General features: G+C 41.4%; 1 protein-coding gene across 1 annotated transcript in view; it reads left to right on the top strand.

Annotated features, from left to right (window-relative positions):
* LOC137278426 (A disintegrin and metalloproteinase with thrombospondin motifs 12-like) overlaps positions 1–12,279 on the top strand; it is a 126,366-nt gene that overhangs the window by 89,604 nt on the left and 24,483 nt on the right. The window contains exon 4 of the mRNA XM_067810748.1: positions 6,811–7,010. Within this exon, the coding sequence (XP_067666849.1) occupies positions 6,811–7,010 (200 nt within the window). The remainder of the gene's footprint in view (positions 1–6,810; positions 7,011–12,279) is intronic.

Below are 12,279 nucleotides of genomic sequence, written 5' to 3'. Positions count from 1 at the left end.
CTACGACATATGGCGAGAGCCTGCTGTAGAACCTCCGACCAGCACAGACGCATTGCCTGCTCCCGCTAGTGAGACGTCTGCCGGCAGCGTATTGCCTGCGGCCATCTTACCCCCTAGCGAGAGCGTATTGCCTGCTGCAGAGCCGACTGTGTCCACCATCCAGGACTTCTACAACCGCTTGGGGAGGCTAGAGGCTAGTGTGAAGCAAACTGCAGCGATGTCGGCTCGTTTGGAACAAACCACGAATACGTTGCCGGCTCATATGGAGCAAACCACGAATTTGTTGGTCGACATCTTGTCGATGCTGGATAAGGATAATGAGGAAGAGGAAATAGAAAACGTTGAGGAGGAACAAGAAGAGACCCATCTGGATATCCAGAAGGTGCGGCAGATACTAGAAACAGCCCAAAGGTGGACCTACCTTTCGTTAGCCGCTGTTTTTCTCTGGAAGGTCGTCTACAAGACCTGGAAGCACAGCAAATCAGTGCACACACCGACCGAGAAGGTAGAAACACCCAAGACGAAACGTGGGGATCCCTTCATTATGCAGTAGAGTGTTGTTTTTTGAGGGGAAAAAAGTAGTAGGGTACCACGAAAAGCAGTTGGAATACGAAAAACTAGCCTAGATAAGTATTCGTCCTTTGTAAGCCCACGACTGCATCTACCAAAATACTAGGCGAGCTGCCGGACCTATTCTCGTCCAATGTCTGGAAGCAGTAATTCGATTTCTCTATCGTCTTTCTTTTCTGATATAGGTGAGTAGCAGATTTTACCGAGCTTGCATAGAAACGGTTCCCGCACTAACCGTAGGCGTTCTATTCCCCCGGCAGCCCGAATCGTTTCTCGTATCTTGTAGCCATAGACTGGAATCGTTTCCCCAGTCGGGGGATCGAGTAGCAATAACAGCCGGTTCTTCCCTTCGTGTCCCGCTACAGCAAACTTTTTGCATAAGTAGACTCCTTCTGGGACGTTCGCAGCTTTTTTGTGTTCGCTGCATGGAGGGGGTGCTACTTCCATATGCTTGGGTCCACCATAGTCGGGTAATGGGGTATGCCAAATATTACCCCGCCCCTGTGGTACCTCTGCTTTCTCCGATAACAGCCAGAAGATACAAGACTCTTTCTCCTTACACGTACAACAGTCCATCAATTTGTTGATGAGGAGTGCGTATTGTATGCTCCAGAAAAGGCAGGCGTTGTCGTATAGGTTCTCTATATTCACACAACAGCTGCCAACCTCGATCTCTTCTGGAACCTCGAGTGGAAGTCGCTCCTGGGGTGTGTAGTCTATCGCTTTCTGTTCCCAGAGAATGCATTTCTTGCTGTCGACGCAGTGGTCGGTGGCACCACACTTGCACGTAGAGTTGTCGGGTCCGAAGAGAGCAGGCAGTTCCGATAGAGTGGCTAGGCAGTCGGTGCATCGGTTGTGTCTGTCCTTGGGTCCCGGATAGCAGTTATCAGCGAGAATGATTCGGAGTTTACCCGCCGAGGGTTGAAATTGGTTGGGTGGGTAGATGTAGACGAAATCAACTATTTTGCCGGCTTCTACTAGTGGACGAAAGCACAGCAAGTAGAGTTCGAGAAACTGTTTGGGGATCTGGTAGTGTTCGTAGAAGGTGTGTCCCGATTGCTCCAGGATTTGTTTCTCTCGGTCGGAAAGCAACATGGGGCGACACTTCTGCAGCAGGGCCTCCAAATCTTCGGATATATCGGGAGTTGTGGGCTTGTCTATACCACCTCGGATTCGTGTGTATCGAGCTTGCGATATGTGATACTTCCTCTTCGCTTCCCGAATGGACAAACGACCCGATCGGATCTCGGTATATGCTTCTCGCGAGAGCTTGGTTCCTGGCATATTTCTATGTCTATGTACCCGCATAGCTCTAATTGGGAATACACTATAATTGGGAGTAATTGGGAGCAGCCGAAAAGTGGTCTTATCGAAGGGTCTTGTTTGAATATATATACTGGTAGCAGAATTAGCTATACTCAGAAGCTTCTGAGCAAAGTGTACCCGCTACCGGTTTTTCTCCCCATTCCCTATACTACTGCACATGTTCACATATGGTCGACCTGACAACATTTAAAGTTGGGGTTAGTTAGGGTAATGTGTATGTGATTCTGGCAATTTTACAGATAATGTGCACTTGATGGTTCTTGTCAACAGATGTAATAATGTCACTTACAGATCTCACATGGGAAATTTAAGGCAGTTAAAGGATTAGGAAATAATATCATTGGTGGCTGTCATGTTAAATGGTCTGTGGGAATTACTCATTGACACATGTCTATGATGGTGTCCTGGGTTGCTGGAGCATAATGAAAGGTGATATTGCTGATTGAAGACTGTCAACCAGTACTTCTGACTCTGTCCTGTACACCTCAGAATTGGTCTTCAGCAGCCAGTGCTTCTTGCTTGATGATTTATAGAGGGTGATGAAATTTACTGACTTTTTTGATGCAGTTGTTTAATGCAATAATGTTGAAAGGGCCTAGAACAATTGAAACCAAGGACAATGCCAAAATTACATAAACATTTTTGGTGGCAGTTGTCCTCACTGTTATAGTGAAAATAACTAGATGGCAGTTTTCCTGGGTGGCAGTTGTGCATTATTAATTATTTGGGTGGCAGTTGTCTGGGTGGCTCAATTCTGTAAACTGTGATGTCAGTCACTGTATTGTACAGTCATGACTATATTGTTTACACTGTGAATTACAGACTGTGCAACATTAAGCTTCAAACAAATAGTGAAAATAATCTTCCTCGGTCATGGAGAATGAGAAACAGAAGTGAGCTGTTGTATTCAATTTGCTTCCCACAGACTATATATCATTATATCTTTATTTTTGCTAAATATTCTTGCTAGGAATATTGAACAGTATATTCATTAAATATGTAACCCTACTCAAATTCAATGTGTTGAAATAACATTAAAATGAAATAGTCATTATAAATAGTAATGATCTCTTTGCTTCAAATATAATATGTTTGTTTTTAGAAACCAATTGCAAAAGTACTTTAATGAAAGGTAATTGGTTATGTTCTGTCTGAGTGTGGTGTGGTGAGCTGTGTCCCAGGGCACTACAAGAACCTTGACATTATGGGTTTGAATCTTCCTCGATTATGTTTCAAGGTTTGTCAGCTCCATATCTGTTCCCCAAATCCATAAATGTCCAAAAGCTGTATCATACATGCTGTCCTCCCAGATCTAGTTAACATGCTGGTTTAAATGGAGCACTGTGTCAAACACAACTCACTCACTCACTTTATTTGACAGCAGTGTAGTGGAATTCTACCTGTAAATTCGAAACATAATATTTTGAAATCAATCTATGAAACAGAGTGTTTTGACCAAACATCTGCAGATACTGACACAGACAGCTACATGGAGTTGATAGCAGAGTTGGTCCTTCACCATCACTCAGTACTACAAGGAACTGTCACCAAGGATGTTAATTGTGCACAACTTCAGGGAAATAGTTTCTGTAACAGCTAAATATGAGCTGCACATTTTAATCCTGAAATATCCCATTTCTCTCTAATGTGACCCAGATATTACCCAGCTCCTCCCAGGTGTGCCATACAGGTGTGATGTACAGGTGTGGTATACAGGTGGGCTAAGGTAGATCACACTCAATCTCAGTTTCTGGGACTGAGGGCTAAAGGCTGTGTTGATATGTAGACTGGAAATATCTATTCCACCTTGTGCTACCGTAATCATTCTGTTGATGATAAGGGTTATACCGTTTTCAGAGGGATAGATATTTATTTCTGTGATAAACTGACACTGCTCTGATCAGAGTTCTGAATCTTAAGTGTATGCATATTGTCATATTTTAATCAATAAAATGTGCAATGAATTGAAGTAGGGAGGGGACTTGTACATTGTGGTCCTGCATTTATGCTTTTGATGAATTCATCTTGACCTTGATATTCAAGGAAAGTTTGATTCCTTGACAGTAATCCCTTGGGAAGGTATTTGTTTATTGTGTCTGTTGTTATCCACCTCTATGAGTTTTCCAAAAGGGACAGTTGGTAGCCTAGTGGTTAAAGTGTTCACTCACCACACAGAGGCCCAGGTTCAGTTCCCCATATGTATACAATGTGTGAAGCCCATTTCTGGTGTCTCCTGTCAATTTACTGGAATATTGCATAAAGCAGCATATAACTTAACTAACGTGCCCTGTACTCCAAAATATTTCATGTGGAGTAAACTTAATACTTAGGAGACATACTGACAAGCAGAAGAAGACACACTTGAAAATTGGATTTTGACAAGAGACATACAGATCTTTTCTAAATGTTAATCAACTGAGAACAGTTTCAGACACAGCAAATGCAAGTGTCGAAACACAACTATAATTCCTAAATGAAATATACCATTAGAAAAGTTGGGATATTCCATTTTTGTGAGCATACCACTAGCCAATGCATATGAGAAAAAGGAATACGTATTCACACAGATGAAACACTTCCAAAGGAATGGAATAAACTGTCACATTTTCCCTGAATTTCTCATCATCATCTGTTTCTCCTTGTCCTCATCATTTGCATTTTATCAGCCATCTAAATCCAATATTCCCTTGTCTTTTTGAATGGAATACATCATTACTGAATACCCATTTCCTGCTTGTTTCAGTTCTTGCTACATTCAAACATGCACATTCTTTCACCTGGCAGTTAATTTTACCTTGGCCGAATTTCGTCTGATGATGTAACATGCCAACTTCTACTGGAATTCTGGAGGCTGCAACATAAGTCCATTCAGATTCTACACCCATGTTGTTTCAGCATATTAGCAGACAAGCCAGACTGATGTTTATACTATCTGACAACCAAAATAAACTCACTTTAGCGGGGGGGGGGGGGGGGGGAAACAACTTCCTCAATTAGGGGAAATGTCATCAAGACATTAGTAAGTAAAGTCACATCTTACCGACGTTAATTATGAATGTCATATAAGAGTGGTGGTATCTTCTTAATTGTAACATAAAACAACATGTGCTTGGGCTCTCACTCACTCACTCACTCACTCACTCACTCACTCACTCCCCCACCCACCCACCCACTCCCCCACTCACTCACTCACAGGAAGCAATGTCTGCCTGTAGAATGATGAGTGCTTGTCTACAGTCAACAAGGTACATGACTAGCAAGGTGATACATGATACTGTTGTGGCTTACCAGGAGTAATACGGAGGGTCTTGTATTTACCAGTGTATATTTGTTTCTTGCTTCACATTTCCCATAGCTTTCATCAACTCGTCATCCCAAGGAATGGATTTCAAGTCTGTTTCAACAAACACTTCAGTTATATCATTACATGTGAGCTTTGCGCTGGTGGAAAACCATCGTAATGCAGGTGTAGTATGGTTGTAATTATCATGGGAAGGGTGGTGACAGATCAGAGTTCCTACCAATTCCTACCAATGTTTCATGACCTTGTACAACTTGGCTAGAGGCAGAATGATGTGTTGGGGTCGGTGCTGGTTATCCCCAGTGATATTGATGTAATATTGCTGTGATCTGAGTTACTCACTCACTAATGTTACAGGGATGTTATTTGATGATAATACTAGTGTTCCAAAACAAATCATTACCATATGTTAATGAAAGACTATACCCAAAGAAATTATAATTGCTGTTTCTGTTGGAATCAGTTATGTTGTTTTCTTGTAATTTAAGTAGAAGGGTTGTATTTATGGGAGAATCTTGAACCTGTCAGAGGAGCTATCATCATTTATTAATACTGTTCATAAATGAGAGAGAGTGTAAGTGTTGAGTGTATGATTGTGTGTGAGTGAGTGAGAGTGTAAGTGGTGAGTGTATGATTGAGTGTGTGTGAGTGAGAGTGTAAGTAGTGAGTGTATGATTGAGTGAGCGTGAGTGAGTGAGCGAGAGTATAAATGGTGAGTGTATGATTGAGTGTGTGTGAGTGAGTGAGGGTATAAGTGGTGAGTGTATGATTGAGTGTGTGAGTGAGTGATTGCATAAGTGGTGAGTGTATGATTGAATGTGTGTGAGTGAGAGTGTAAGTGGTGAGTGTATGATTGAGTGTGTGTGAGTGAGAGTGTAAGTGTTGAGTGTATGATTGAGTTAGTGAGAGCATAAGTGTTGAGTGTATGATTGAGTGTGTGAGTGAGTGAGAGCGTAAGTGTTGAGTGTATGATTGTGTGTGAGTGAGAGTGTAAGTAGTGAGTGTATGATTGAATGTGTGTGAGTGAGTGAGAGTGTAAGTGTTGAGTGTATGATTGAGTGAGTGTGAGTGAGTGAGCGAGGGTATAAGTGGTGAGTGTATGATTGAGTGTGTGTGAGTGGGTGAGGGTATAAGTGGTGAGTGTATGATTGTGTGTGTGAGTGAGTGAGAGTGTAAGTGTTGAGTGTATGATTGAATGTGTGTGAGTGAGTGAGAGTATAAGTGTTGAGTGTATGATTGAGTGTGAGTGAGTGAGAGTGCAAGTAGTGAGTGTATGATTGAGTGTGTGTGAGTGAGTGAGTAAGCTGGGTTTGTTTCCACTTTAATCTGTATTCCACTTATATCGCTATGTCTGAATGTGGAAGGACAGGGATGCAAGCCTAGATTTTTTACGCTCTCTTGGAGCTAAGATACTCGTACGTTAATGTTAAGGTATGCTATTTGTTAGCACTAAGAGAGCTTCCAAATATAGGTCCATATCTGTGACCACTACAGTGGTGGCAGACATCAACAACATCTATATTTAAAAATCATGCAATTGTATGGAATCCCAATTTTCGCCTCAGCTGCTTTGTTATTAATACAGTGTTTGATGTCTTCATGCCATGTTACAGACAATTTGGACAAGGCATTCAAACAGAGAGCGAGATGGGAAAGGCACAACCAGCATGTGGAGAAGAAGAGGAAGCACCGGAAGAAGAGGTCAATATCTGTAGAGAAGCATGTAGAAACCATGGTGGTTGTGGATCCCCAGATGGTTAAGCACTACGAGGACGAGGACATCAACAACTACGTCCTAACTGTCATAAATATGGTGAGAATCACATTGAGGTTTATCACATGGGTTTAGCCATTAGAAACAGTTCCGTACCTTTGCATTGTCAGTGCCTGTCCAAGTTAATTGATTCTTTATTATGTCAACTGGTGGACGTGAGTGTGGTTTGACACAGTTTTCTTGAAATATCACAGTAGGGAAAACCAGAAATAGGTTTCACATATTGTAGCCATGTGGGGAATCTAAGCCAGACCCTATGAGCTATTGCTCAAACTCCTAGACTACCTACAATACAGTCTCTTTTATGAACTAGAAAGACATACAACCAGTAAGCACCATACTGTGGATTATCTGGCATAATGTGGCAATACAACAAAGATGCTCATGTTATGCTTCAGTTCTTAAAGACATAAATCATCATTTTGACGTGTGTGAAGCCATTAATCTAATGTTGAAGCTATTGCTGATGGCCATAACATTTGAGGATTATGAGCAGACAGCTATCCATTGTCAAAACCTTTGTTGTCATGGAGGGATGGTATAAGTTATAACATCGTGTTGAGGGAAATACAGGGTGTTATCAGTCCCGAGTAGGGTTGTATTCCCCTAATACAACCTTACGAGGGACTGATAAAACCCTGTATTTCCCTAGATATGATGTGTTAACGCGTTTATCTAACTGAATGTTTTCACTAAGTCAAAACAAAACAACAGCCATCACAGTTCACTGCTGCCATGTTGACACCAGCTGATCGTTTGACTTCAGTGCACTGCACGTAACTAAAGGCTTTTCGATGCATGCTTTTCTCACTTCGTGTTGTCACCGGGGCATAGCAGGGTGATATGACTTTCATAGCGGGATTACACGACTTATGTACTCCCGCTCACGGATCGTGATGGATGTACATGGTATTTTATCAGAGTCACATGGACCAATCAAAACTCAACATTCTTACATGAGGCTAGATAACTGTTCTTATAAAGGGCAGTCATGGATGTTACGACATCAGGGGTGTCTTGACCAGTAAGGTAACAGGTCTTCAAGGTCTTTTGTTATGAAAATGGAGATCTTATGATCTCTGTGGTTGCAAATGTTGATGCCATCTTAGGTGCTAATATGGATGACATGACCTCAGAGCAGGCGATGTAGACAACATCTTGGGTTCTAATATGGATGATATGACCTCAGGGGAGGAGGTGTGGATGCCAATCTTTTGAAGTCAAAATATGGATTATATGATGCATTAGGTTCCATTGTGCATGTGATAACATCTGAGTTGCCATTGAGAATGTGATGACATCTGACGTGCCAGTGTGTAAGTTTTGACATGTGTGTTGCCAGTATGGATGACATGACATGTGAGGTGGCAGTGTGGATGACATGACCTCTGGGGCACCAGTGTTGATGTCAAAATGGTAAAGTTCGTAATTTTAGATGTCATGAACATGCAAACTGTTAGGTGTAAAAACTTTTCTCCATGAATTAACACTCATGTGAAATGATCTTTCCCTGAATGCACACCATCCGTCACATGAGCGAAACTATTATCAGTCTTATGATGAGCATAAAGGTTTATCCTGCAGAATGCATCTATGTCAATTTGTCAAAGATGCTGGCTGCAAATATTCCCAGCATGAATATTTGTAGTCTGACAATGTTGTTTCCGCAACATGGCTGAAAGTCAAACAGCCTTATATCCTGACAATACAAACATACCAGTGAAGGGTGCTGAGCAATGTTATTGTAAATATGAAAATTCAACCTGTGTTTGAACATAAACTGTTCTTGAAACAAACAAGTAATTTAGAGTTACTCTGCTTGCTCTAGGAGGAAAGTTTGGTTTAAGTGTCACAATTAAGTTGTGAGCCAGCAGTTGATTGACAGCTGTTTGTTCCTGCTATAGGTCTGTGTACCTGCTGGTAAAGCCATTAGACACACAAGCTGCCCAGTAAGGGGGTGTTTGGCGTCTGTGGCACCCATAAGCCACCTACGTAAATAATACACATATTCAAGGGCCAACAATAATATAATCTAGAACTCTGCATGACATAGCTTTTGTAAATCTTAATGAGCCAAAATAAAAACGTGCGTTTCTGATCAACTTGGCAACACATCTTACAACCCTGAAGTCTGCCTCACTTGACAGCTATTGGCTAGTTGACAAGGAAACTCATCAAGACTAGCATTTAAAGTAGTATTTTATCTACCTTTTGACCCATATCCCACTTAAGTATTTTGCTTGTGTGCCATGGGTAGACCAACAAAGTTATCAAGCAGGGGTGCAGACATATGATGAATGAGGGGTCTGTTTTGGGATGTGTGAAATTCAGTTTGTGAATTTTGTTGCATTATATGTTTAGGTAAATTTTACCCACACCACTACAAGTTTTCAGATTGTATGTATGTCCATATTGCTTCTAAATGATAGAGGTGCAAACCCTGCACCCCATCTCACCTCTTAGTGTGTGTGTATGGTGAATTAGTGTGTCAGATTCATGCTATCATCTATTCCAAGAGGCTGGGAAAACAGAACACCTTTAAGGATGAACTAGTCTAATTTTTGCTGACGTTCAGTATTGAGATAAGGTAACTCTGCAATGTGTTACAGTGTTAAAAATGCACCAGGAAACCCCATGGATGATTAGAAACCATGAGTTGTTTCATTCAGCTTTATCTTCATGAAAAAAATAATTCTGTTTTGCTGTCATATCTTGTTATTGTTATTGTTAAACTTGATGAACCAACAGTGACAAGTTGTGAATCCTTTTCGAGAGTTTTTCTATTCTTAGTAGTCTGCCCGGCCCTTTCTGCAGTGCTGAAGCCCTGAATGAAGCATGTCTAGCTTTGTCAGGTTCTAGTGCATTTGTATATGTCCATATGCCTGGGATCTGTGAGAGGGTGTCCATATGCCTGGGATCTGTGAGAGGGTGTCCATATGCCTGGGATCTGTGAGAGGGTGTCCATATGCCTGGGATCTGTGAGAGGGTGTCCATATGCCTGGGATCTGTGAGAGCGTGTCCATATGCCTGGGATCTGTGAGAGCGTGTCCATTTGTTGTGGGATCTGTAAGAGCGTGTCCATATGCTTGGGATCTGTGAGAGGGTGTCCATATGCCTGGGATCTGTGAGAGGGAGTCCATTTGTCTGGGATCTGTGAGAGGGTGTCCATTTGTCTTGGGATCTGTAAAAGGGGGTCCGTTTGTCTAGGGATCAGTGAGAGGGTGTTCATTTGTCTAGGATCTGTGAGAGGGTGTTCCTTTGTCTAAGGATCCATGAGAGGCCTTTTGTTCGTCTGGGTATCTGTAGTACTCAGTATTAGGTCATCAGGGGTTTGTGAATGCAAAACATCCTATGCTTCCACAAAGTGACAAAAATGTTTGAATCATAAAACCAAAAAAACATACAAGCTGTATTATATGTAGTAGACTAAAACTGACAAGCATTATGTTTTCATTCACCCAGGCCTTTCAGCAATGCTGAAATCCAATATGAAGCAAGGCTGAAACCCAATATGAAGCAAGTCATTCCTTAGGTTCTGGTGCGAATCTCCTGTCTTATTAGAGCTCCTTGTCAGTTTAAAAGGAATTGTTTGTTTCTTTATGTATCCAGAGACTAACCCCAGGTCTAATAGCTGACATGTCTGAACTGGATCAACCAAGCAGTGTCCTCATACTTTATTGTTTAAGTTGATGACTTCCTTCAGATGTACTTTGACATCTGTCCATCTCTTCATGATAATTAAGCTCAGGTAGTGGTGTTTGACATATGCTGTCAGCGTTGGATGTCATTATTCATGCCATGCGCTATCCAAAGAATATTACCCAAAGTCCGGTTCTCTTTACACATGTAAATATCCAAGTACTATTTTTGCACACTCAGAATGGTATTTGAGTAGTCTGTGGTAATAGAATATGCTGTGCAGAGGTCAATCTCACAGGCTTGGCTGACACAAACCTGTGCTTGGTTTGAATCCCGTTTCCAGGTTTTCCAGCATTATTGTTTTCCAGCATATTGTAACTATCTAAGACTGGCATCACTGCACTGTGTTTTCAACGATTAGCTGACATACCAATGTAATACTATGTTTGCAGTGGTTTTATGCAGTGCAGAAATATATGTTCAGTACAGACAAATGTGTGGATGGATGCAGATGAAGTATGTATTGCACCCCAAGGGATGCAAAATAATATTCATTATATGAAGCTCCTGCTGTAAAAATTAATTAGGTATTCTATGTTTTAGCATGCTACACCATTTCAGTACTTATCAAACCCTTGTATTTCCTGCATTGGGGCAGTCAGATAGCCTGGTGGGTAAAGTTTTCACATCTCTTGCCAAAGACCTGGGTTCAGTTCTCTACATGGGAACAATGAAAACAAGTAATCTCAAACCCTCATCTCATACATGAGTTCTGAATATATACCCATGCACTTGGCCTTGATCAGTGGACAGGAAGTACAGATTGACCTTCTGATGGTGCTGCAACACTCCCTGGAGCATGTGTTGATGTTGGCATGCACATTGTATGTCAGATGTCAGTGCAGGATATGCACGGTAATATGCACCATCTGGGAGGAGAACCGTGCCATTCATGCATGCCAGAGTTTATTGATTGACAGATGCTGCCTCTTTAACAGGATGACCCAGTGCCAAGAATTTATACACAAAAATCTTTATGCCTCAAAAAATGTCAGAAGAGTTGGTGTGTTGAATATTTTGAAGATGCGTTGTATGGATATGTGTTGTCGACATTTTGAGATGTGCTTTCTACATACGTCATGCTTTGTATCTGGATTTATCACAGAGTAGAAACGGAGGTGGACTGTCAGTGCCCAAGTAGATGAACTGTTTGAATATCTATATGTACAACTGACTTTGTTATAAATTGGAAGAATAAGTAGGTTTAAACCATGGAAATGTTAGTGCTGGAAAGGTATGTACATAAAGTATTGTGTGTGAATACTATATTTTTAACAGATGGTTACAGTTTTGTGAGTGTTGGGGAGGTTTTATCACTTGAAATACCAGAAAAGGGCTTCACACTTTGTACCCTTAAAGAATAAAACCCAGGTCTTCAGTGTGATGAGCAAACACTTTAACTACTAGGCTGCCCCAATTCTGAATAAAATATTTTTGGCGTTTCCATGGCAACAAGTTCGACTTTGACTGAAATTGGAGGTTATGGGGGGATATTGATGACTGTGTCTTCTACGTATTTCTGGAAAAGAAACCTATCTGTTTGTTGATGACATCAGAATGGAACTATCAGCTCTGAATCAACTGCGGTATGCTCACAGCTGAAATTCCT

Source organism: Haliotis asinina, chromosome 3 (genome assembly GCF_037392515.1).
Source record: "Haliotis asinina isolate JCU_RB_2024 chromosome 3, JCU_Hal_asi_v2, whole genome shotgun sequence".
NCBI lineage: Eukaryota > Metazoa > Mollusca > Gastropoda > Lepetellida > Haliotidae > Haliotis > Haliotis asinina.
This window is presented reverse-complemented; position numbering and strand designations above follow the sequence as displayed.